The sequence below is a fragment of the Macaca thibetana genome, chromosome 1, assembly GCF_024542745.1.
Source record: "Macaca thibetana thibetana isolate TM-01 chromosome 1, ASM2454274v1, whole genome shotgun sequence".
NCBI lineage: Eukaryota > Metazoa > Chordata > Mammalia > Primates > Cercopithecidae > Macaca > Macaca thibetana.
In genome coordinates this window covers 200,809,044-200,835,924 of record NC_065578.1, presented here as the reverse complement: position 1 = coordinate 200,835,924, position 26,881 = coordinate 200,809,044, and the positions used below count along the sequence as shown (strand labels likewise).

Below are 26,881 nucleotides of genomic sequence, written 5' to 3'. Positions count from 1 at the left end.
ATATATTTTGATTTTCCAAAAGTTTTTTTCCTTTCAAATCTTTTTGCGGCTACTGTATCAAGGCTCTTTTTTAAGAAACGGAAAATAGTGCAGGACCACTTTGGAAACTGTAACAAATGGGGCAACGTTGTACACTTCTGCACAACGTAACTGGATCTGTGAAGGTTTTAAGTGCAAAAAGGGAAAATAGTGCGGGGCCACTTTTGAAACTGTAACAAATGGGGCAATGTTGTACACTTCTGCACAACGTAACTGAATCTGTCAAGGTTTTATGTGCAAACGGGTCTCTGAGCAAGTGAAATGGTTTTGATGAAAATCTAAAAGAATTTGGGGGGTGTAGACATAAAAGGGAGCCAGAGTAACAGGTGTTGTGAACACAGACAGGAAGAACGGGTAGGCTTCGAATGGGGACAGAGAGTGTCGCCCCCAGTCTCAGCCTGGGGGGCTACATTTCTGAAGGGAGCATCTCTTGCCCCTAACTGACGACTCCTGCAGAGTGGCGCGTGCTGGGACCAGGGTGAGCGGGCACCTCGAATAAGTGGGCCAGGGACCTGGACCTGGGCCCCTTGGACTGTCAGGCCCGCCCGCACCCCCACGCCTCGCGCTCTGCACGGAAGCAGCCGCCCCCACGGAGCGGGCGGAGGCCCAGGGGCCAGGAGCGCGCGGGGAGGCTCCGGGACTGAGGCGGCGCCACCGCCTCCCGCCTGCTGCTGGAGCGCGGGCAGCCGCGGCGACATCTTGTTCAGGAGGAAAGCGCGCGGGAGAGCGAGGCGCGCTTTAGCTGCTGCGCCACGCGCACCTCGGGCCTGGGCGCAGAGGATCGGCCGGGCGTGGCGGGAAGGAGGTAAGGCAGCCCCGCGGGACCGCACGCCTAGCTCAGGGGGCGTCTCGGGAGACCCCAGGATCACCCGATCACGGGCCCCGCCGCTCCCCTGCCTCGCTCTTCCTCCCGCTCAGCCCCCGTTTCCGCGGTCCCCTCGCCCCAGCCCGCAGCCTCCCTGCCTTCCACCCTCTGAGCAGCCCTCCTCGGCGTCGCGCCCCTCAACCCCAGCAGCCCGGGTCCCCGCCTCTGCTCTTGGTCTGGGCCGCCGAGTGAGGCCGCCCCCGCCCCGCCCCCGCCGGGACCCGCCCCCTGCTCCCGTCCGGGCGGGGCTCCGGGTTTAAACGTCGCGGCGGGCAGGGCCGGCGGAGGGGCGGGGCGGCCTCTGTGTCGTGTGCCGGGTCCCGTAGGCTGCGGGCAGCGCGGAGCGGCTGGCGCTTGAGACGGCGGACGGCACCATGTCCCCGGGGAGCGGGGTGAAGAGCGAGTACATGAAGCGCTACCAGGAGCCGCGCTGGGACGAGTACGGGCCGTGCTACCGCGAGCTGCTGCACTACCGCCTGGGCCGCAGGCTGCTGGAGCAGGCGCACGCGCCCTGGCTCTGGGACGACTGGGGCCCGGCCGGCTCCTCGGAGGACTCGGCGTCGTCAGAGTCGTCTGGCGCCGGGGGCCCAGCACCCCGGTGCGCCCCGCCCTCGCCCCCGCCGCCGGTAGAGCAGACTGCCCAGGAGGAAGCGGAACGGCGGGCGCGCGGGGCCCCGGAGGAGCAGGGCGCGGAGGCCGGGGACGCGGAGGCCGAGGACGCGGAGGACGCGGCTCTGCCAGGTACTGGGCCTGGAGGGGAACGCGAGGGGCCTGCGCGCAGGGACAGTTTGCTCGAAGCTCGCAGCAGCTGATCTCTATTTCTTGCGCCGCTTGGAGTGAGCTCTTCCTTTTTTTTTTTTTTTTTTTTTTTTTTTCCGGTTGACAGAATCAGGTGGCAGCCTTTGCCACCCTTTATTTGCTTAATTAGGTGGCTTTCGATGGAGCCAGCGGTGAACTCAATTCAAACGCCGCTGGCTGAGTCCGGGGTCTTTCCTTGTGGGCCTCTGCGGCTTGGCGAACCACTGAGTCCCATCTGCTTATTTCTAAGCGCCCATTTTTGATCAGAGGAGCCCCAGCTTTCATCACATTCTCAAAGGTGACCCAAAAGGTTAAGAACCACAGGACTAAGCTTTCTGTCTGATGAATGGGGCCGTTGTTTTTCGTATTAACTCCCCGACCTCGCTGCGCTGTCCCTAAAGAATCTTTTGCATTTGTTTACATGGAGTGTTGTATAACTTGGCTGTGAGAGCATCTTTGTAAGTGCTAGGTCCTCTCCCCTTCCGTCCCACCGCATCCTCCCTCGCCCCTCCAGATCCGAAAGCACCGGTGGCGCTGCGCGTGTTTTCAGCCATGGCCCTTCACCTTCTTTCCTGCCCAGAGGGTTGTAGACTGGGGACTGTCAGCATGTGAGGCTGGTGCCGAGGACCCAGTTCAACGCCTCAGTACAGCCTGGAGTAACCAATGGTTCCTTCCTGCTCCTCTTACGTTGGCCAGGCACCACCAGATCACTGGATTTTAAAAAGGCTTGAGTGAGGAAAACATGGAAGATGTATTTGGAAAATGTATTCCTAGATCAATCACTGATCTAGGAATATGTATGTTGTCATTTAATGTTCAAAACAATCCCCAAACAGACCCTGTTTTAATCTCTGTGTGTGTGTGTGTGTGTGTGTGTGTGTGTGTGTGTTTTCATTTGAGATGGAGTCTCGCTCTGTAGCCCAGGCTGGAGTGCAGTGGCGCGGTCTCAGCTCACTGCAACCTCTGCCTCCCGGGTTCAAGCGATTCTCCTACCTCAGCCTCCGGAGTAGCTGGGATTACGCGCACGCGCCACCACGCTCGGCTAATTTTTGTGTTTTTGGTGGAGACGGGGTTTCACCATGTTGGTCAGGCTGATCTCAAACTCTGGACCTCGTGATGCGCCCGCCTCGGCCTCCCGAAGTGTTGGGATTACAGGAGTGAGTCACCATGCTCGGCCCTAGTCTCAGTTTTATAGATGAAGAAACGGAAGCTCAGAATCAGTGACTTTATTCACTTATGTGTTTATTTTTGTTTACCCGATTGCAAGCCAATCAGACTGTTCCTGGCTTCTCTGTGAGAGGCTGAGGAGGAGATGAAATTTCGGCTGTGAGCCGGGTTGCTTTGCTCTTGGTTTTACCATCTTCAGCTATTTTCAGCACATCATGGGAGGCAGGGCTGCCTCCTGCCATCATCATGTTACTTGTGAATTCCCACAAATCCTGATGCTTCAGTGATCACTGCTAGAAATGCAAATAACAGAAGGTGGAGGGGGTAGGGAACATGCCTTCCAGATTATTCCTGTGGGTGCTGATCTGCTAGCTAAATTGAGATGTACTTTATCAGGCTAAATGGCTTTTCTCTACCCCATCTTTTATGGTTTGTGATGGAGCTGTCAAATGTTTATATGCAATGTAAATACAATTTTTAGGCAGCATTGTGCTATGGATGGTGCCTGTGTTTACCAGCTCGGGTAAGCTCTGAGTTCATGATCCTTTTGGTTTCCTTAGAGAGAGCGTCCTCTCAGTTATTTCTTCCCTGCTCACATTTCTGGTTTAGGCATCAGGAAGAAGAAAGGATATTTTCTGCTTTCAGGACTCAGAATCACAGCATCTTTTGTTTTGCTCCCACCTGTAAGAGGCCCTCTTGACTCCTGTGTTGCTTGCACAAGATTAAATATCCTTGTTTTTAAGTGGATGGTTTTAAATACTAGTGCAATGAGCACTCTTTTGAGTTTCTATGAAATATAAAAGTTCTCACTTTCCCTGAAGCCACAGATGCATATAGAATCACGTAGTTCCATCTGACTTACTACAAAAGCACATCAGCCTCCTGCCACACATAACACCCTGGTTTTTCCTTTGGTATTTATTTCTGTACCTCTAAGTAACATGACTTTTATTGATATTTGATTGCTTTTTTTTTTTTTTTTTCAGTTTTTAACATTATCTGTTGACTTTAATTCTTTTTTACTGCTCTCCTCACCCACACAGACACGACCCATCTCCACACCTGCTCAGTACAGTCGTCATAGAGTTTGTTGGATTCATAATTAGTATCTACCATATTGTGCCCATGGAAAAAGTTACTCAAAGCCGACCCATACTGTTTCCCATGATTCCCTTTTTTCTTTCACAATATAACCAACACATCAGGTTCTCTATCACTCTTGTCATCTAAAGTCACCCCTCCCAGGGCCCCTGACCTACTTCTGTCCGGGCTGGCTGCTGCTCCTGTGGCCTGCTGCTGCTCTTGTGGCCTGCTGCCTGGTTGGCATCTTGGGAGGGCCCCTGGCCATCCTCCTAGGACCTTTCTTGGCTTCTCTCTTGGGTTTGAGTCTCTGTCGTGTGGCTCTCATGTCATTTTCTTTCTTGGTTTACCCCTTCTTGGTGGAGCACATCTTCTAGTAGATTCCCAAGAAAGGATGGTTCAGAGGTTAGTTTTCTTTGAATGCCAAGAGGTAGCTTTATTCTACCCTTACAATTTGGTGAGTGTGGCTGCGCATGGAATTCTAGGTTGGAAAAGTTGTCTGGAGGCATTCCTCCTTATGTGTTATGACTGCTGATGTTACAGCCTGCATCATTATGATTCTTCATCTTGATGTTTCATAGGTAACGTGTCCCTCTCAGGAAGCTTTCAGGGTCTTTCAGATCCTATTTTTCTTTTAAATTTAAGAGCTCTTGAATTGTTTTCTGGGCTGCCATTTATTCCCTTCCTTCCCTCACTCCTTTCCTTCCCTTTTTATTTCTTTTTAAAACACAGTATCTGGTTCCTGATTCATGCATATAGGGTTTTATCTTACTGAGGATATATATTAGAAGTTTTTGTTTGTTTTCTTCTCTTCCTGTGTTTCTTCAGCAGTCTTTCACCCCTGCCTCTTTGTTTCTTTTTGCTGGCAATTCTCTATTTCATGTTAGGCACTTTTCTGAAATGTCTAATGATCCTTGGTTTTTTATTCCTATTTAAGGAATGGATACTAAAAAGCTGTTAGGAAATTCTGTGTGTGTGTGTGTGTGTGTGTGTGTGTGTGTGTGTGTGAGATTATTTTCCTCCCATAGCCAATATGCTGTGAAGAGTGGTCTAGACTGTCTCCCATTCCTTACTTCATAGTCACGTTTTCTTTTTAGGTTAGATTTTATTTTTAGCAAAGTTTACATATGCAGTAATTTTAAAAATTTCACTTAAAATGAAAAAAATATGATCTTGCCCCATTTCCCACGTATGTCCCTTGCTGCTTTCAACTCAATTTCACTTTCCTTTCAGCATTGGCCACCCTCTTTTCCTTTAAACTTATCTGTTGGCTTTTTTGATTGTGAACATTATTTACTGACTTCCCATTATGGGAGATGAAGATTTAGCTCAGGATCTTAGCTCTGCCTTCCCTACTCTACCCCCAGACACATACCAACACCCATCTCCACCAGATCCCCACAATATTAACTATATGATTGCTTTGTTTAATCTCTGTTCTGTGTTTGAATTATGACTGTGTAAATATTTGCAGGTGAGCCATGTAATATATATCTGATTACATTTTTTTTTGTTAAAATTTATGGTTTTCCTGAAATTAATAATTGTTTCACTTTTTTATTGCTCATTTCGTTTTTGTTTTTTGCGCCTACTCCAGTAATAGGATTATTTAAAAATAAGCTACCTATAACTGCCTATCACTGTTTCTTATTTCTTGTTTTAGCTATCACTAATGCCTGAAATGGTCTGATAGTACTGTGAAACTTGCCATATGTCAGATATATTGGGTGTTTTATTCATCTGATTTTATTTTTTTCCCTTGGAGACTTTTTTTTTTTTTTTGAGCCCTTGATCTTTTTGTTCCAGTCTAGATTTTATACTGTCCAGCCCTGGCACAGCTGCTGAACTGGGCTTTCTTTACCATTTCCCTCCTTTGTGTGATCCCCTGTCTTGCACATCTCAAGTCTTCCTTTTGCTTGGCCTATTCCTTCCTTCTGATGGAACACATCCTCTGTAGATCCTGAGGATCTACAGAGTGGGAATTAGAAATTTTGTAACCTTGCATATCTGAAAATGCCTTTATTATATCCAGGTTTGATATTTTGGCAAGGTAGATACATCTAGATTGGAAACCTCAGCATTTGAGGCGTTATAATAACACTGAATCCTAGCTTCTGGTCATAGTGTTGAGAAGTACCATGCCATTCTGACACCCGCTTTGTGTGTGTGACCCCACTATGTTTGTTTTTGTTGTTTTGTTGGAAACTTTTAGGAGATTCTTTTTATCTTTTTTATTTTATCTTTTTATCTTTTTAGGAGATGTTCTGAAATTTTGTGATGTGCCTGTGTGTGTGTCTTTTTTTCTTTCATTTGGCTGGCCCTTTTCATTCTGGAAGCTTCTTTCAGTTCAGTGATATTTCCTATTTTCCTGTTTAAAAATAATTTTCTGTGCTCCATATGCTTTATTTTCTCTTTCTATAATTATCCTTAGTTGGATGGTGTACCTCCTGGATCAGTCTTCTAACATTTTTACTTAAAAATGTTTCTACATTGGAATTTGGAATTTTGGGTTCTATTTTCTGGGAGAACCCTTCAATTTTATCTCCCAACATTTCTATTGAAATTTTTAATTCTCACCTTAGCTTTAAATTCCCAAGAGATCATCTATTTTTGGTCCCTAATGTTCTTTACATTAAAAAAAAATAGCATTCTGTTTTCAGATTTCTTTTAACCTACAAAGAAAAAAAAATAAAAAGAAAATAAAAGAAAAGGACAGAAATATCTTTTCAAAGCTGTCTTCCATTCCCTGCCTTGCTTTTTTCTGCATCATTTTGGTCTCTTCCTTACTAATAGAGGATGTGCTCAGATGTTTGCTCTTAGCCTGTCTGCTCATATTTAAGAGTAAGGCCTGAAAGAGCTTTTTAGGAGAGCTGTGCATGGGGGATGCCTGTTTTCTGTAATTGGATGAGGACCCAGCTGTTCCTCTGGGGACTCCAAACATGTATACTTGCCAGCGTCTCTTGAGTGAGCTGCCCAGACAGTGCATCTGCAGTCTCCTGTCTCATGGGGAATAAGCCTGGCACCAGCATCCTGGGAACAGAGGCAGAGGAAGGTGCTGAGGAGGGGTCTCCTTTACCATGAGGCCTTTCACCTAATTCTGTTTTCAGGAAGCTGTTTCCTTTGGCTTCTGCTGTCCCTAGGGTCATCTGAAGTCCAAGCCTCCCCTGCTTCTGCCACTTGAGACTGAAATCCACAGGCCTTCTGGGTAGGAGAGGAGCGACTACCTGGCACATGAGCCAGGGGAAAGAATATAGAAGTGTCAATTGCTGTGTAACAAAATTACCCTGAAAATGAGTAGCTTAAAATTAGTAAAAACAGTTGTTCCTTGGTATCTGTGAGAGATTGCATCCAAAATACCCCCACAGATACCAAAATCCGTGGATCTTCAAGTCCCTCTATAAAATGGTGTAGTATTTGCATATAACCTGTGCACATCCCCCGAATACTTTAAATCATCTCTAGATAACTTATAATACCTAATACAATTAAATACTATGTAGTTTTTCTACCGTATTTTTAATTTGTATTACTTTTTATTGTTGTATTATGTTTTGTTTATTTTTCTCAAATGTTTTCAATTCATGGTTGAGTAAGTCTGCAGATGCAGAACCCCCGGATACCGAGGCCCCCGGCCTGCTGTCCTCCTTTGCTGCTGCTGTGGTTTCCTGGGCTGGCAGTTGGCCCTGGGCAGTGAGATACCTTGTCTGCGGCCTGTACTGGAAGGCTCCAGGCTGGAGGGACCCGGCTGGGCTGTTGCTGGGACCCTCACATGCATGACCTCTTCCTGTGCCTGGCCTTCCTCAGAACACACTGGCTGGCCTATAAGGACAGCGTCCGGAGACACACCCAGGTGGATGCTGCGTTGCTTGTTCTCTTTTATCCTCAGGAGCTTTGCAGGCCTTTTCTCACCCCATTCTACCCTCGCTGGGGAAGTTATTACTTGGTGCAATTATTTTCACAACACCCTATTATAAAAGTCTGCCCAGGTTCAAGGGGAGGACCCATGGATCCCAACTCTCAGCAGAGCACATCCATATTATAGTCAGAAGAGCACGAGGGCTGGGGTGCTGATTGAAACTGAACTTTTGGAAAAGAGAATCCACTTCACTAGCTTTCTGAGGAAGCTGATGCCTTGTACAACTATTTCATTTTTTTTTTTTTTTCTTTTGAGACAGGGTCTCAGTCTGTTGCCTAAGCTGGAGTGCAATGGCATGATCTAAGCTCACTGCAGCATTGACCTCCTAGGTTCAAGTAATCCTCCAGCCTCAGCCTCCTGAGTAGCTGGGACCACAAGTGTGCGTCACTATACCTGGCTAATTTTTAATTTTAATTTTTAGTAGCGGTGAGGTCTTGCTGTGTTGCCTAGCTGGTCTTAAACTCCTGAGCTCAAGCAATCCTCTGGCCTTGGCCTCCCAAAGTGCTGGGATGATAGATGTGAGCCACCACACCTGGCTCATGTCATTCTTTCTAGGGCTCAGCTTCTGTCCTGGAGGCCTTTCCCCTCTGGCAGTTAGGATTCATCCTACTCAGTTCTGTGAGGCCATTTTTACCTCTTCACCTGCTTTTCTTTTCTTTTCCTCCAAATTTTACTGATGCCTTTTGCCTGATGTCATCACCTCCCTTGCTCTCTGTCCTTGTGGCTTTATACCTTTTTTCCTTCGCTTTAGTAGGATTTGGAGAGGAAGAGACTCTAAGCTTTAAGGAACTATAAGGCACAGGTTTTCAGTGCAAATTTAACCTGAACCCTCCAATTTGCTATATTTGTTTAACTGATTTTTATTTTTACTTTTTTCTCTGTTTCTTGATCAGACTTGCCAGAGGTTTGTGAATTTGTTTAGTTTTTCCCTATACTAAGGATTTGTGGATTCTCTTTATTGTATATTTTCATTCATTTATTATTATTTTTTCCTTAGTTTAATTTTTCTAACTTTTTGAGATGGATGCTTATCATTGATTTTTTTGCCCCCTGCCTTTCTTTTTTGATATGTTCATGTCAGGTTATAAATTTCCCTCTGATAACTCTTTTAGCTACATCACATATGTTTTGCCATATAACATTTTTATTCTAACTCATTTTCAAATTTTCATTATGATTTTTAAAGATAGTCACAAAAATTCATAAAATTTAACATTTATATATAGTATTCACATAAAGAAACATTTATTTTTTAAAGAAAACATATATTCCAGCCTGGTCAACATGGCAAAAGCCCATCTCTACTAAGAATACAAAAATTAGGTGGGTGTGGTGGCGCGTGCCTGTAATCCCAGCTATTTGGGTGACTGAGGCGTAAGAATCACCTGAAGCTAGGAGGTGGAGGTCGCAGTGAGCTGAGATCACGCCATTGCACTGCAATCTGGGTGACAGCGAGACTGTCTCAAAACAAACAAACAGACAAACAAAAAAACCTAATGCAAACGTTATGCTCAATGAGAAAACTAGAAACATTCCCAATAATATCAAAGAAAGGAATGCCCTGTATTACCACTACTTGAAATTTTGAAAAATGGTGCTGAAATACACATAATACATGTTATGATTTTAACCATTTTATTATTTATTTGTTAATTATTATTATTTGAGATGGAATCTTACTCTGTCACTTAGGCGGGGGTGCAGTGGCATGATCTTGGCTCACTGCAACCTCTGCCTCCCAGGTTCAAGTGATCCTCCCACCTCAGCCTCCTGAGTAGCTGGGCCCACCGGCATGTGCCACCACACCTGGCTAATTTTTTGTATTTTTAGTAGAGACGGGGTTTCCCCATGTTGTCCAGGCTGGTTCAGGCGATGTACCCACCTCAGCCTCCCAAAGTGCTGGGATTACAGGCGTGAGCCATGTGCCTGGCCTTATTTATTTTTGAGACAGGGTCTTGCTCTGTCATCCAGGCTCAAGTGCAGTGACACAGTCATCACTCACTGCATGCAGCCTCAACCTCCTGGGCTCAAGAACCCTCCCACCTCAGCCTCCCAAGTAGCTTCTACCGCAGCTGCATGCCACCATACTTGGCTAATTAAGAAAAGAAATAAAACGGTGGGGAGGAGCTGGCACTGGGCATAGTGGTTTATGCCTATACTCCCAACGCTTTGGGAGGCTGAGGTGGGCAGATCACTTGAGCCCAGGAGTTCAAGACCTGGGCTTGAACCCTGGGATATGTGATGGAACCTTGTCTCTTCCAAAAAATACAAACTTAGTCAGGTGTGATGGTGTGCACCTGTAGTCCCAGCTACTTAGGAGGCTGAAGTAGGAGGATTGCTTAACTCTGGGAGGAAGAGGTTGCAGTGAGCCAAGATCATGCTATTGCACTCCAGCCTGGGCAACAGAGTGAGACCCTGTATGAAAAAAAATTTTTTTTTTTTTTTTTGGTAGAGACAGGATTTTTCTTTTTTTTTTTTTTTTTTTTTTTTTTTTTGAGACAGGATTTTTCTATGCTGGCCAGGCTGGTGTTAAACTCCTGGGCTCAAGTGATCCTCCTGCCTCAGCCTTCCAAATGCTGGGATTACAGGCGTGAGCCACCGTGCCTGGCCTTCTTTAACTGATTTAAAGTGTACAGTTTGGCCGGGCGCAGTGGCTCACGTGTGTAATACCAGCACTTTGGGAGGCTTTGGGAGGCCAAGGTGGGTGGATCACTTGAGGTCAGGAGTTCGAGACCAGCGTGGCCAACATGGTGAAACCCCCATCTCTACTAAAAAATACAAAAAATTAGCCAGGCGTGGTGTCGGGCACCTGTAGTCCCAGCTACTGGGGAGGCTGCGGCAGGAGACTCGCTGGAACCCGGGAAGTGGAGGTTGCAGTGAGCTGAGATCACGCCTCTGCACTCCAGCCTGGGCGACAGAGTGAGATTCCATTTCTAAATAAATAAATAAATAAATAAATAAATAAATAAATAAAGTGTACAGCTCAGTGGCATTAAGTACCTTCACATTTTTGTGCAACCCTGTTTTCACTTTGACCTATAGGTTATTTAGAAATGTTTTTAAATTTCAAAACTGGGAGGGATTTTTTGAAGTTTTTTTTTGTTGTATCTAGTTTAATTACATTGTGGTTAGAGAATACATTCTACAAAATTTCAGTTTTGTAAATATCTTAAGATTTCTTTATGGCCTTGGATATGCAGATTCATATAAATGTTCCATGTATGATCGATAAACATTTATATTCTGCAGTTGTTGGGTTCAATGTTCTATATATACCCATTAGGTCAAGTTTATTAATTCTGTTTAAGTACATTTGGAAAATCAGATGTTCGGTATAGCTCTCTCTGTGATGATGGGCGTGTTCTCCATTTGCGCTGTCTACCAGGGTAGCCACTAGCCACACGTGGGTATTGAGCACTTGAACGATAACTAGTGTAACTGAGGAACTGAATCTTTAATTTTATTTACTTTTAATTAATTAATTACAATTTATATTTACTAACCACATCTGGTTCATGGCTATTGTATTGGAGCACCCAGTTCTAAATTGAGACTGAATTTATTTTTATTTGAATGATCTGCCAGTTACTGAGAGGGGCATTGTAATCTTCCACCGTAACTGGTGGATAATGCTGTTTTTGTTTGAAGAAGTCTGTATTTTAAACTATATTTTCAAACAGGATTTTAGAAACATATACTTACTGTTTGGAAAAAACTCTCAAACTCTTTTCTCTGTTGTCACACAACAACCATCAACACAGACTTCTGTGACCCCAAAATATGTGGGGCTATTTCGCCACCAGCAAGCAAGCAATCAGTTCCAACACTGTCTGCCTGGAGATAGCGTCAGGTCCCACAGGTTGAAGGCTCAGTCTCACAGACTGGCCCCTCCTTCCCACCAGTCAAAAGTCCAGGCTTTGGGAACTTCTGACCGACCATCTTCAAACTGGGGTTCCCATGATCCCTGTTTAGGTTTAATTTGCTGGAGTGGCTCACAGAACTCAGGGAAACAATGTTTGCGAGTTTATTATAAGGGATATTAGAGGCCGGGCACGGTGGCTCACGCCTGTAATCCCAGCACTTTGGGATGCCGAGGCAGGTGGATCACTTGAAGTCAGGAGTTTGAGACCAGTTTGGTTAACATGATGAAACCCCGTCTCTACTAAAAATACAAAAATTAGCTGGACATTGTGGCACACACCTGTAATCTCAGCTGTTTGGGAGGCTGAGGGGAGAGAATTGCTGGAGCCCAGCACACACCTGTAATCCCAGCTATTTGGGAGGCAGAGGTTACTGTGAACTGAGATTGCAACATTGCATTCCAGCCTGGGCAACAGAGCAAGATTCTGTCTCTTATAATAATAATAATAATAATAATAATAATAATACTAGGATATTAGAAAGGACACAGATGAAGAGATGAACGGGGTGAGATATGGGGAAAGGGGTGAGAAGCTTCCATACTCTCTCGCCAGCCTCCAGGAACCTCCTGAGCTCAGCTACAATCGGAAGGTTGAAAGATTAGTGTCCTGCCTAGGGGCAGGGCAAAGGAGAGCAGGAGAGATTCGGTTTCTGGGGGCCTGCCCCTGAGGTTTAACACAGCCAACATTATAACAAAAGGCTGGAACAAGGGCTATGGGAGTTAGGAGCCACGAACTATGGACAAAAACGAATACACATAGAGACACACACACGAATATAATAATACCACACTTATATACACTTCTCTTGTGCCAGCCACTATTTCAAGAGTTTTACAAAAGAGTTTTATAAATATTAATGTTACGGTGATGAGTTTTCCCTTTTCTCTTCTGTATTTTCCATCTTTTCTCTCCTCCTGTTGCAGATAATTCCTGTGTCTTTTTCTATAAGCACAGCTATTTTGTAGTCTGAATAAGACTCCCTGGATTTCAGGCCTCTTGCTTCTCCAGGTCCCCCTTGTTGCCTGCCCTCCTGTGTGCCTGGTTATCTTTACCACACATTGGTCTTTGTGTTGGAAAAGCTATTTCTAGGAATAATTTGAGGCCTAAGGGTTTCCTGAGAAGATTTTTTAGTTTCTTGTGTTGGGTACCCATAGACATTGTTAACCTGGGGCCACTTTTGAATTTCATTTAGCTTTTCCACGTCATCCTTAGTGGGGAGGGTGTGTCCAGTGGCCTCCCAGAACCAGGATGGGTAGGCTCCACTCTGTTCAGTCCTCAGCCAGCTGGGGTCTGGTTCTAAAAGCTGGGGTCTGGTTCCAAAGCCTGGACTTTCCCACACTTCCCCTCTGGCACCAATGACCACCGAGCTGCCATGGCAAAGTCTCTTCATCTTCATCGTACCAATCTCTCTATAATTTTTGGACTGTTAATTGTGCTTTCTTTTTCTGGAACTCTTTGCTCAGCCTCTTTCCTGGTTATTACTTTTTTACTCTCTTGCTACCCTTCCCGTGCCCCCGTCTCGAGTTCTCCTTTCTTTGCCTGCGCATTAAATAACGGTGTCCCCAGGCCCGTTTGTGCCTCCTGTCTTCTGGCTCTGCGTTTCTTCTGGGTGACCTGGTCCACACCCAGAGCCGTGGCTTTCATCTCATGCTGTCTTTCCTGAGCTCCAGTTGAAGGTCTGGCCGCTGGGACCAGGAGTGTCTTGCATCCGAGGTGACAAGCACCCTTTCCTGATCCTTTGGGGAGTCTATGCCAGAGGGCAGCATGACCATCCACTCAGAACACCTCCAGGAGCCACAGAACCCAGCACCCACATGGTCCTTCCTGGTGTCCTCATGGTGTCTGTCTATCCACCTGTAAGTCTGATGCAGTGCTGCTGGGCTGTCTGCTTTGGAGGGGCCTTATTTTTTTTTTTGAGATGGAGTTTTGCTCTTGTTGCCCAGGCTAAAGTGCAATGGTGCGATCTCGGCTCACTGCAACCTCTGCCTCCTGGGTTCAAGCGATTCCCCTGCCTCAGTCTCCCGAGTAGCTGGGATCATAGGTGTGTGCCACCACGCCTGGCTAATTTTTGTACTTTTAGTAGAGACGGGGCTTCACCATGTTGGTCAGGCTGGTCTCGAACTCCAGACCTCAGGTGATCCACCAGCGTTGGCCTCCCAAAGTGCTGGGGTTACAGGATTGAGCCACCGTGCTTGGCTGGAGGGGCCTTGTTAAAAAAAAGCATCCTGGCACCACCTCCCAGCTGATCTGATCAGTGTGTTTTTCTAACTGGCCTCTCTGCCCCTATTTCTGATCTCACCCATCCTCCACGTGTGGAGCCAGGGGCCTCATTCCTAAAATACAAATAGGACCATGTCATTTTGCAGCTTAAAGTCCTCCCATGATGATTCTTCATTTCCAGAATAAAATAAAAATGCCAGAGTTTGGCATGGAAAGCCTTTATTTTCCCCACGCTATCTGCTCCAGGCCTTCATCCATGGCCTCTACGTACTTGCCATTTTGAACTACTTATAATTCCCTTTTTTCTCTTCTCTCCGTGCCATTGAAGAAGCCACGCCCTCTTTCTGGAATTCTCTTTCCTGTTTTCTGCCCGGCTAGCCCCAGATCGCCCTTTCAGCAAAATCCTTATTGCCTTCTATGGGCAGGCTTCTGTGGGAGATCTGGGCTAGACACACCTGGAACAGGAGGAAGAGAGGGGAAGTGAATCAATGAAGATGGCCTGGGTGGCTGCTCTTCTCTCAGAGTCTCTCAGTATCACTGTGCCACTGTACAGTTCTTGCTTGCACTTCCCCACTTCTCTTTCCCTTTCGTCTTGGTCCTGATGATCTCTTCTTTCCTCTTCTTCTTAAACACCAGGGAAGAGGAGAGGAGAGTGTATGGACACATCACTCAGATAAACGTTTGAGCAGTGAATGGATATCGTCTCATGATGAAATGGAAGGCTGGTGTCCTGCCTCATCCCCAGCAACTCCAGTGCTGGGTTTAAAGAGACGATGCACACCAATGCAGAACATTACACCCAGATTCAGACATGAAGTGTCTGTTCCTTCAGATGTTTAGTAATAAATGCAATGGTTTGCTAGAGTCAGGGTCACCCCTGAAGGCAGACATGGCAGATGACCTCTAAAGGTTTCTTACAAGTATGTGCCAGTTTGCATGCACTGCCCACGCAGGGGTTCCTTCAACTTTAAAGGGAAGTAGAAATAGCCAAGAGAAGAGTCACAACTAAAAGTAATGGCAAAATTCTGTCCTACAGAGGTGATGAGACCTTATATAGATTGTAATAGCAGTCTGTAAAATCATCACTGATGGCTGGGTGCGGTGGCTCAGGCCTGTAATCCCAGCGCTTTGGGAGGCTGAGGCAGGAGGATTGTTTGAGGTCAGGAGTTTAAGACCAGCCTGATCAACATAGTGAGACCCCATCTCTACAAAAAAAAAAAAAAAAAAAATTGTTTTAATTACCCGGGCCTGGTGGCACATACCCAGGAGGCTGAGGTGGGAGGATCACTTGACCCCAGAACGTTGAGGCTGCAGTAAGCTATGATTGCGCCACTGCACTCCAGCCTGGGCGACAGAGCAAGACCCTGTCTCTGAAAAAGGAAACAAAAAAAATAACATCATGACCAACAGCAAAACTCTGGAGCACCTGAAACAAAGGGTCTCCTGTGGCCTAAACAACTGGGGCACCTCAGATGGAGCCCTAGACCCATCAGGAACTCTTACTTCAGCGGAGCCATAGGTGGAAGGAAACAGGCTCACAAAGGGTTTATACCGAATTGCATTGATTTCATAAAAAAAGAAAGGCTTGGCTGGGCACGATTGCTCATGCCTGTAATCCCAGCACTTTGGGAGGCCGAGATGGGCGGATCACGAGGTCAGGAGATCGAGTTACACTGTGAAACCCCAGCTCTACTAAAAATACAAAAAAAATTAGCCGGGCATGGTGGTGGGCACCTGTCGTCCCAGCTACTCACGAGGTTGAGGCAGGAGAATGGCGTGAACCCTGGAGGCGGAGCTTGCAGTGAGCCGAGATTGCCCACTGCACTCCAGCCTGGGCGACAGAGTGAGACTGTCTCAAAAAAAAAAAAACAAAAAAAAAAAAAACCTTACAAAATAATAAATGGGAAAATCATAAAAGGTAATTCAGGGGAACAGGTATTTTTTGGAGTACATCCTTGCTATCTGAGGTTCCCCTTAGGTGGGGCAGCCACATTTACCAGCAGGGGTTCCCCAGAATTTAGGGCTGTGGTACAGACCCGAGCCTGATTCATGGAGTCATTTCCGTTGCAAGCGTTGGGGAAGCTCCCTTAAAACTGGAGCCGTCTTTTTTTTTTTTTTTTTTTTCCTGAGACAGAGTCTCGCTCTGTCGCCAGGCTGGAGTGCAGTGGCGCAATCTCGGCTCACTGCAGCCTCCACCTCCCAGGTTCAAGCGATTCCCCCGCGCCAGCCTCCCGAGTAGCTGGGACTACAGGCACGCGCCACTATGCCAGGCTAATTTTTTTTTTGTATTTTAGTAGAGACAGGGTTTCACCATGTTGGCCAGGATGGTCTCGAGCTTGTGATCCGCTCACCTCGGCCTCCCAAAGTGCTGGGATTACAAGTGTGAGCCACCGCGCCCGGCTGGGGCCCTCATTTTTAACTCTCCCCACGGGGAACGCCTGGCTGCGCACCTAGGCCGTAACGTGGAAACCACTGCCTGTTGGGTGGAGGGGCTTTCCAGTGAAGGAGGCGGCTCTCGGGAGGAGCCCCGAAGGACTAAGGAGCATTTTCGGGTGGAGTAACTCAAACATCTACTTTCTGCAGCTGCTGGAGAATGACCACAAATCCAGATCTTTCCCTGAAGGAAAGCAAAATTGAGATGATTGGATTTATTTTGGGGGATTGCGGAGAAAGCCCTTAGGGCCTGGTGCTGTCTAGCTTTTAACATTCCAGGTGCCAAATCTCAGAATCAGAGTGGCAGTGGTTGCTTTTGAATAGGCTTGGTTCAATCTTGGTATATTTGTTGTTGATTTTAAAATGAGATAAATGGTTTGAAAATTATGCTAATTTGTTCCCGTGTTTCTGCTTTAAGTGGATCGTGTGAGTTGAGCCATACGTGAAAATGTTACTGACTTAATTAAGCATTATGATTTTTCAACCTAAATATTTTAAGTAATTACATATAAATCTGATTTCAAAGTATTTTCATCTCATTTATCTCTCTTCAAAAGCACTGCCAGTGAAAGATGTAGAAGACAAACCTGAACAACAAACCAGAACAAGAGAAACTGACAAATCACCCACCAGTACTGAGCCTCGACAGCAACCAAGTGCCTTATTTGCTAGAGGAAACAGGAAAGCGGTCAAAAGTCCCCAAAGATCATCGAGTAAAATAAAAGAAAACAAGCATCCATTTGCCCTTTATGGCTGGGGAGAAAAACAGACGGATACAGGAAGCCAGAAGACTCACAACGTCTGCGCGTCCGCTCCTGTGCACGAGGTGCGCTCTGGGCCCTTGTGGTTCTGTGTTCCCTTTGAGAGTGGCGAGCTGGGCCATGCGCCTGTCATCTGGCATCACGTCCTTTGGTCACTGAGTGCTTTGGGCCCATGGGAAATCTTAGGGGATAGCGTGGTGGGTTGGGGAACTCCAGAATGGAACCTCTGATTAACCAAAGGAGGATTCTGTATGTTGGTGGCCTGGAGAGCGAGGGGTTTTGGCTGGGAGTTAGCTAGAAGGGTTTAGTGACACCAAGCCAGGCAAAGACGTAGATGGAGTTGGGGTTCGCAAGTTCCTGCGGGGCCGGGAGGTCAGGAGGAGCAGCACAGCCAAGGCTGGTAATGGCCCATCTGGATTTGCCACTGGTCTCTTGAGCCATTTTAGTTTCCTTCAGCTTGGATAACCTGGCACTTCTTTGACTCCTTTATCTTTGGTTTGTCTGATTGATTGCCTGGCATCTGCCATAGACTCCCTTTTGCTCTTCTGATTAAATTCAAATGGCTGCATTTCCCCTGTTCATCTGTAACAAATGCATTTTACTCTCAGGAGCTTTAGTCCTTCCCTGACTTAGCCTTAGCTTGTCTCCCTGTGTCAAGACCCGGAAACATTTCAAATGAGAGGACCTTCATGGGTGTAGTCACAAAACATGTATGTTAGCATTAATACTGTTAGGATAGCCTAAAGCAAAGGATGCGTTTAAGGAAGCAGAAAGGGAAACTGCAAACTGCTTGAGTTCTGGATAAATAGCATAATGAAAATTGCACTGAACAGACATCTGAACCCCAGCAGATGGTGTTATTTGGAGTGATATTTGAGACAACAAAGCTGCTGTTTAACAAAAGATCTCTGACAAGTCCATGGGATTAATTTTAACAGGATTTATCTGTAGTATAAGACATCTTAGGTGGTAAAATCCCTTGAGATGTCTTTGGTCTACTGATGTTAAACATTTAAAAGTTCTTTTATTTTCCCTGCTTTTTATGACCTGTTTATAAGTGTTTGATGAAATACTTATGCTTAATGCTAAGCAGTTCGGACAGCTTTCCAGAGCCAACTCTAGAGGTACATGCAAATTGGTTGCTTACCATTTCTAACATTTAGTTTGCTGTTGCTTAGTTTCATTATCCCTGATGTGAATCAAGTGAGAATAGCATGAAGTGAGAATGGCTCTTCTGTGGAAGGTTTTATGTAAAGAAGAACTATATAGAGAGGCAGGGCTTGACTCTGCCCCGCTGCAGGTGACCTGGCAGTAGCCAGCTTCATTGCAACCTTTGTTGAACATTAGTATAATAGCCCGTTAAGTTGCTATCCTTTTATTTTGAACTCTCTTTAGATTCATGAATCAGCATTACGAGCCAAGAACAGAAGACAGGTGGAGAAAAGGAGACTGGTTGCTCAAAGACAGCGCGCTCACTCTGTGGATGTGGAGAAGAACAGAAAGGTGAAGGCTTCCTCGTCAGAGAACCCGTGGATGACAGAATACATGAGGTGCTATTCGGCAAGAGCTTAAAGAAACACTTGCGTGGACAGCCTCTTTTAAAAAGTGTAAATGACTGAAAGGAAAAACAAAACAAAAACCATCAAAAGAAACTGGACACAGGTTTAAGAAACCAACTGATTATGCAAGGTTTTTTTTAGGGAATTTGTAAAAGATTGTTTTATTTTGATGAATATTGGTCACCTACCTCGGCAGTAGGGCAGACAGTTGAAGCCATAGATATTTGGTTATTTATGAAGATAATTCCCTAAATCTTTGATATTCTTATAAGGGTTTTGTTTTAAAGCATCTTAATCTTTTAAGATACTGACACCAAATGCCTTTAAATGGCGACAGATGCTTACACTTCAGTATTCTTTTCATAAGTTTAGGTAGAGCCTATTTTCATCTTGTTCTAAATAACTTTCCAGATTCCATAGCTATAAGATCATTCCATCCTACAGCATAAGACTCGTTTTCCTTATGTGCTGTTTTGTTTGTGAAAGAATATCAAGTCAAAAATGAGTGTCAACACTACTATTGATTCCATGTATAATGAAACTAGAACTTTGCTAGTTCCTGAAAAATTTTAACTTATTTGTATTTCAGTTCAGCAGCATCTTTGTGTAGACTGTGATATTTAAGAATTATCTGGGCTGGGCGAGGGTCTCTTTTTCAGTGATCATCTAGGCAGTTATTATTTAATAGTTTAATAGCTCAAATACATTCCAATAGACAAAGTGCACACAACACAATATGTGTGTAGAGTAGTAGTAAGTTTCTTTTGAGTAGTCAAAGACTCCCATTTTTATTGCAAGTTTTTTTTTTCTTTTTTTTTTTAGAACACATACTGTGGATTCAGTCCTTTGTCACACTTGACCTTTTGGCATACACCCCCTGTGGACTTTTGCCTCTTCTGTAATGGCTGGCAATGACATTTCGAACTTACAATCTGGAATTGCATTTGGTACACTGGCATTGCTTGTTCCACTGGGATGGGGACCAGTGTTAAGATGCCTGTTAGACAGACTGCCCACCTCTACTTTCTCTACTTTTTCTTTACAGCACTTAACAATAACAAAGTCTTGATGATGTATGATGTACAGTATTCAGACTTTAGGTTGAAATACATTACTCTTTGATTCCTAGCCAGTAGATCTTATCTACACTTCAATGGGAGAGAATGGTGGTGTGTGGGTAGGCAGAAATTTATGTAAATAGTGCTCCTTCTCTTTAGTGTGTTTGCTTTGGGGGTAGAAAATGGTTTTAACAAACACTGGTTTCCATCAAATGAATGACATCTTCTCCATCCTGTGGAGACAAGAATCTGCTAGAAGGACATATGCTAAGTTTCTTATGAGAGATAAGAAAGGTGCTTTGCCTGTGCCAGCTTGGCACTGAAGATGTGTGAGTGGACGTGAGGCTGAGCATTACCTTGGTATTTTTCTCCGGGTCTTTGGAAGACCATAGTCAATTTTTAGAACAGATTGCTTTCATTCCCCATAAAATCTTCACACATGATCATAACTGTTTAAGCTTTGAAAACACATACTGAAGTATTGTGAGCTTAAAAAACCTTTTAAAATATTTGCATCGTTTTGAGGTGAATTTGTTTCCTTAGAGATCTTTCCTAATCATTGAGATGCATATTTCAAAAGAGGAAATTTTACATGTTGTCCAAAACAGCCTTGCTAGTAACTGGTGAATTTTGGTATTAACTATTATTAAAGTCTTTAAACGACACAGGTACCTAAAGATCACCTTAATGTGGCAATATGTGATGGTGTAGCTAGCTGATTGTGAAAACTGTTCCTTTAAAGTCGCTTCTTGCATGTTCGGTGTTAGCCATCCAGCTCAGGCTTGTGTTGCAGCTGACAATCCAGGAAAGATGGCCTTAGAGAGTGGTTCAGACCCCACACTGACGGACTGCCTTAGAAACCCAACTTCCTCTAGACTTTGAACAGCCAGACTTTTCTCTCGTTTAGAAAACAAAGTTGTACTTAATGTACTTGCTACTTAAAACTCCAGACAGAGATAAAACATAGAAAGCAATTATGGGCAAATTTTTTCCTCTTTTAAAGTGGAAGACAAATGAACGGGATTTTTAAAGTACTTTTAAAGTGCAAGAATAGTGAATAAATCAGTATGAATTGTAAGCCTTCATCTTACGTCCAAGTCCTTAGTTGGTTAGGGTTTCTTTTCTTTCTTTTTTAAAGAGTGACAATTACCTTTTGAACCTGTGCAGATTTTATAGTTGTTACAATTTGATGATCCTACTTCTTTCTTTTTATTCTAGAAATGAATGTGGTTGTAATCATGTTCCTAATTCTTGGGACAACCTGCAAGACAGTAAGATAGTTTAAAAACTACCTTTCATGTTGAAAAAGCCTGAAACCGAGAATCCAATGATATTTAAAAATAAATGCTACATAAAACTTTTCAAAATTTTGATTTTAAGTTCTTAATTAAAACAATTTGTCATAAATATGCTTTTTTTTATGTTACCAATTTTAATATAAGATAAAAGTAATAGAATATTGAAGCAATATTGTCTAGCACTCTGCTGGACATTAAGTCTGCGGGTGAGAAGTGAATGGAATCGATTTTTTGTCTTTTAACTGCCCTTATTTAGGAGCTGTTAAAATACTTGGCACCTCTGGTTATATATATGTTCTCCCCCCTAAAATTTCTAAGCACATGATTCATTTTAAAAATGAATAGATGTATAATAGGCTATAGATGATCTTGCATATTATGTAGGAGGCACATATTTATACCATTTCATATGTAGTATCTTTGTCATTGTGTTCCATCAAAGAACACAATTGCTAGCAACTTGAAGGGTATTATACTTAGGTCACTTGAACTCAGCTGACTAAATGGTAAGAAAGAGAGCAAGCAACATGGCTGTTATTGGAAGCCGTAACTTCCAGAAGAGAATTCTGCACAATTTGTAAGTTAAGAAAAATCTGTAGGGTCTTCCACTATCCTTTTTTAGGTTGATAATGCTGTACTGGGCACAGACTTTGTAATTTATGTTACAAAGTCTGTTGTATGTTATGGTATGGTCGCCTCTCAGTATCCATGGGGCATTGGTTCCAGGCCTCCCTTAGGATGCCATACTGCACGGATACTCAAGCCCCTTCTATAAAATGGTGTAGAATTTGCATATAACCTAGACACATCCTCCTGTATACTTTAAATCATCTCTAGATTACTTAAAATACCTAATACAATGTAAATGCTCTGTAAATAGTTGTTATACTGTATTGTTTAGGGAATAATGACAAGGAAAAAAAGCCTGTACATGTTCAGCACAAATGAAACCATCCTTTTTTCCCTCAAATATTTTCAATTTGTATGTGGTTGAATCCATGGACGCAGAACTCACGGATAAAGGGTCAACTGCACTTTGTTTAAAGTGTTCAAAAGTATGACCAGCAAAGAGGAGGGGGGAGCAAAGCATATATCAGAATTAAAACAATTTTTCTTGTTGACTGCTTTGGTTAAAAAACCGTGTGATGCACAGTTTTACATTTCACTGGACTAGATAAAAAATGGTGCTAATATTTATGTAGCTTGATGCTGTAGTTGCTTTGGTATCAAACTTAATACCTGATCCATATAAGGTCCTTACTATATAATTTTGTGATCAGTTAAATGATATTTTAAAGAGTGATCTTCAAAATATGACCTGGTCATTTCACAATGTTTGCATTCGAAATGAATTTTTGTACTACAGGGTGGATATGGAGTTATTCAGTGCAAGTGTGCGCTTAATACCAAACCCTATGCAAGGAGTTATGTCTAGATTTTTGGTCCAAATTTGCCTCCTTCAAGCCTACTAGTGTGAGATGGAAACAAATCGATTGCTCTTTTAATTTTATTTCCATTTTGAAATTCTGGACACTTGAATGAAGACGGTAGAGGCTTCTTTTTGGATGTATCTTATAATTATAACAAAACTTTATTTAGGGAAGGTTTCCCTGTGCTATTGTAAGTTTGTTTTGAGCACTGCATTCACTTTAAGAATTCGGAGGAACAAAGTCTGGGCACATATAATCATAGAGCCCAGGCCACACAGTAATTTGGGGTTGTATTTTCTAAGAACTATGTATTGTTTTTAGCTTATAGTTAATATTGTATTTACTTGGAAAAATGTGAATAAAGTTAATTAACATTACAGGCTGAGACTCTTTTGTGAGAAGTAATTCTGCTTAGTACATATATGACTTGAAGAAAATGTATGATCATATTGACTCCTAAATGGATGTTTCAGTAGATAAATGTTTAATAAGATACATTAGTTATGTCCATGAGAAGATAGTGTATTATACACTTTGAGTTGAGCTATAATTTTTCCCAGTCTTTTCCATCACATCTTATTGTTTTCCAAGTTACAAAAGTAATAGTGTATGGTTAAAATAACTCAAAAAGAAGTATAGACTTGACTGGGTGTGGTGACTCATGCCTGTAATCCCGCACTTTGGGAGGCTGAAGCAGGCAGATCACTTGAGGTCAGGAGTTCGTGACCAGCCTGGCCAACATGGTGAAACTCTGTCTTTACTAAAAATACAAAAATTAGCCAGGCATGATGGCATGTGCTTGTAATCCCAGCTACTCAGGAGGCTGAGGCAGGAGAATCGCTTTAACCCAGGAGGCAGAGGTTGCAGTGACCCGAGATCATGCCATTGTACCCCAGCCTGGGCGACAGAGCAAAACTCCGCCTCAAAAAAAAAAAAAAAAAAAGTATAGACTTAAAAGTGAAAGTTAAAAGTGAAAAGTGAAAGTTCCCTTCTCATCGAAATTCTACTCCTCTTCTTAGAATAAATCATTTTTAAATTTTGTGTGTAAACTTGCAGACCTTTTTTCTAAGCATTTATGGAGATACATACATGTTTTGTTTTGCACAAATATTGGATAACGCTATGGACATTCTCCAATTTTTTTCCCCTTAATATCTTAGGGAAGAGTCTAGTTCCAGGAAGATGGAGGGAGCACACATTTCCCCCACTTTGTTCTTACTGAACACGTCTATAAAATATAGATGGACTGCGTCACACAGCTATTTGAGGACTCTGAAAAGTAAACAGCAACACACGGATTGGGTACACTAGACTTCTAAGGACCACTAAAGTGGTGGTGAGTCTTCCTTTTTTTTTGATTATTCACGTATCGTCCAGCCTTAACACAGGCCAAAACACAGAAGTGAGCACTGTGGTGCGGAGATCCAGAAGCAGCCTGGCTCCAGGAACAGGAGGGGAGGGAACAGCGGAAGCTCAGAGAGTGGGGGAAATGCCCCCCTTACCTCTCCTTTTCCTCATTTTTTTTTGTGCTGAAGCTCCCAGGTAACCCCCTGGCTGCCAGTGGGAGCCTGCAGGAGCCGGAAGCCTGAGGGAGAGCCTCGCACATCTCCACTGAGTAGAGCTGCATCACCAAGAGTGCGGGAGTGAGCCGATGCGCGTTTTTTCTCTCTGAAGGATATGGCTGAATTGCAGAAGTGGGCAATTTTGGGCCAGAGGACCAAAAAAAGGGGAGCCCCAGGGAACTAGAAAGTGCTAGGGAGAGAGCAGAGAGGGAAGAGCTTAAGAAAGTGACTCCACAAAGTTGTTTATGAACACCTGAGCCCTTCCCCACCTACTCACACTGTTCACAGTGCTTATGGGTAGAGGTGATCCTAAGTCTATACCAAAGACAGCAGAGAACTGAGCTTACAGGTGAGCCCTGTGAGGCCTCAGACTGACCGCAAGATGGGGCCTATATGGGATGAATCCAAATAGCATTGCAAAAGCTTTGAAGACTGAAGTGACATTGGGACCAAAACTCAGAGAAGGAAGGTTGGAGTCTTCGGCGTGAGCCTCACCCGATCAATTTCCTGCTATAATAAAACAAAAATATCAACATTTTCTATAGGACTTAAAAGTCGCGTCTCGTCATGTAACATTCAAAATGTCTAGAATACAATCCCAAATTATTCAGCATATAAAGAACCATGAAAATAATGAGAAAAGACAACAGAAGTCATTATAGACTTTAAAGTAGTTAATAATAAAAAGCTTAAATAAGCAGTCATTCCTGAAACATATTAAAATAGAAATTATCAGTAAAGAAATAGATGATATAAAGCAGAAACAAAGGAAAGTATTAGAACTGAAAAATACTATAACATTTTAAAAATTAACTGGATAGATTCAATGGAATGGAGATGACGAAAGACAGATTGATAAAATCATCCAATATGAACAGAAAAAAGTCACTGAAAAACGAACAGACTTTCAGGGACCTGTGGGATGATATTGACAGGTCTCAGTCATGTCCCAGATGGATAAGAGAGTGCCGTGCTGGCCGGGTGCGGTGGCTCATGCCTATAGTCTCAGCACTTTGGGAGGCTGAGGTGGGCAGATCACGAGGTCAGGAGTTCAAGACCATCATGGCCAACATGGCAAAACCCCGTCTCCACAAAAAATACAAAACTTAGCTGGGCATGGTGGTGGGTGCCTGTAATCCCAGCTACTCGGGAGGCTGAGGCAGGAGAATCGTTTGAACCTGGGAGGCGGAGGTTTTAGTGAACCAAGGTTGTGCTATTGCACTCCAGCCTGGGCGACAGGGCGAGACTCTCTCTCAAACAAACAAAAAAGTGCAGTGCTTAACAAACATCTGTATAATTAATGGCTGAGAAATTCCCAAGATGGGTGAAATCTTACAGATGCAAGAGGCTGAGTAAATCCTAAACAGGATAAATTCAAAGAAGTCAGCGCCCAGACGCGTCATAAACTGCTAAAAACTAAAAGACATCTTGAAAACAGCCAGAGAAAAATGACGCATTATCTGTAGAGAAACAACAGTTTGAATGACATCAGAATTTTCATCAGAAACCATGGAGGTCAGAAGGAAGTGGCCCATTTTTTAAAGTGCTGCAAGAAAATCACTGTCAATTCAGAATTCTTATCCAATGAGATATCCCTCAGGAATGAAAGTGAAATAAAGACATTGTCAGAGGCATGAAAACAGAGAGGACTGGCAGCAGCTGACCTGCTCAGAGGAACTGCACAGGCAGCTGGTCCTTCAGAGGAAAACAGCACCAAAAGGAAACTTGCAACGTCAGGAATGAAGAAAAGCAACCAAAATGGGTAAGATAGAATAGACTAGTCTCCTCTTGAGTTTTTATAACATGTTTGATTGTTGAAAGCAAAAAATATAACATCATCTGATAAGGTTTTCAACTTATGTAGATGCAATCTGTAAGACAACTGTAACAGAAAGAGGGGCGAGTAAAGGCACCCACATGGTGGGAAGGTTTCTGTATTCCAAGTAAATTTAAGTGACAAAAATGGTTCTAAATAGGCTAATGTTTTCCTTTCAAAACTTTATACAAAGATATGGTCAAAATCATAATAGATAACATGGAATACTAAAAATGTTCAAATAGGCCAGGTGTGGCGGCCCACGCCTGTTAATCCCAAGACTTTGGGAGGCCCAGGCAGGTGGATCACCTGAGGTCAGGAGTTTGAGACCAGCCTGGCCAACATAGAGAAACCCTGTCTCTACTGAAAATACAAAAATTAGCCGGGTATGGTGGTGGGTGCCTGTAGTCTCAGCTACTCAGGAGGCTGAGGCAGGAGACTCACTTGAACCCAGAATCTAGGAGGCAGAGGTTTGCAGTGAGCCAAGATCACGCCACTGCACTCCAGCCTGGGCGACAGGGCAAGACTCCATCTCAACAACAACAAAAAAGTTCAAATAACCCCAAAGAAAACAGGAAAAGGGGGAACCAAAGAACAAAAAACAGAGAAAAAGAAGCCACACACATTAGTAATTACATTAAATGTAAATAGTATAAACACACCAACTAAAAGACAGTATCAGAATGATTTTTCAAAAACATGATTCAGCTATATGATGTCTGTAAGAAATTCATTTTAAATGCAATCATATGAGTAGGTTAATAGTAAAGGACAGAAAAAGATGGACCAGGTCGGGCGCGGTGGCTCACACCTATAATCCCAGTACTTTGGGAGGCTGAGGAGGGATCACTTGAGGCCAGGAGTTCAAGACCAGCCTGGTCAATATGGTGAAACCCCATCTCTAAAACAACAAAAACAAATACAAAAATTAGCCTGGTGTGGTGGCACATGCCTGT

The 26,881-nt window shown here is 43.8% G+C and overlaps 2 protein-coding genes across 2 annotated transcripts in view; one reads left to right on the top strand and one right to left on the bottom strand.

The window, feature by feature from the left end:
• The window catches only part of GALNT2 (polypeptide N-acetylgalactosaminyltransferase 2), a 1,373,297-nt gene that overhangs the window by 937,835 nt on the left and 408,581 nt on the right, over positions 1 to 26,881 (bottom strand). The window lies entirely within an intron of this gene.
• CCSAP (centriole, cilia and spindle associated protein) lies at positions 707 to 22,924 on the top strand. Its single transcript, XM_050769363.1, has 4 exons — positions 707 to 844; positions 1,231 to 1,645; positions 16,999 to 17,267; positions 18,598 to 22,924. Exons 2-4 carry the CDS (start codon positions 1,279 to 1,281, stop codon positions 18,772 to 18,774), a joined length of 813 nt encoding a protein of 270 aa, XP_050625320.1. The 5' UTR covers positions 707 to 844; positions 1,231 to 1,278; the 3' UTR covers positions 18,775 to 22,924.

What these genes read in the sequence shown, in the direction of transcription:
- CCSAP (XM_050769363.1), top strand. Translation starts at nt 1,279, where the DNA reads ATGTCCCCGGGGAGCGGGGTGAAGAGCGAGTACATGAAGCGCTACCAG. An exon ending in GGAGGACGCGGCTCTGCCAG is followed by an intron (nt 1,646 to 16,998) that starts GTACTGGGCCTG and finishes TCTCTTCAAAAG; the next exon opens with CACTGCCAGTGAAAGATGTA. An exon ending in CGTCCGCTCCTGTGCACGAG is followed by an intron (nt 17,268 to 18,597) that starts GTGCGCTCTGGG and finishes AACTCTCTTTAG; the next exon opens with ATTCATGAATCAGCATTACG.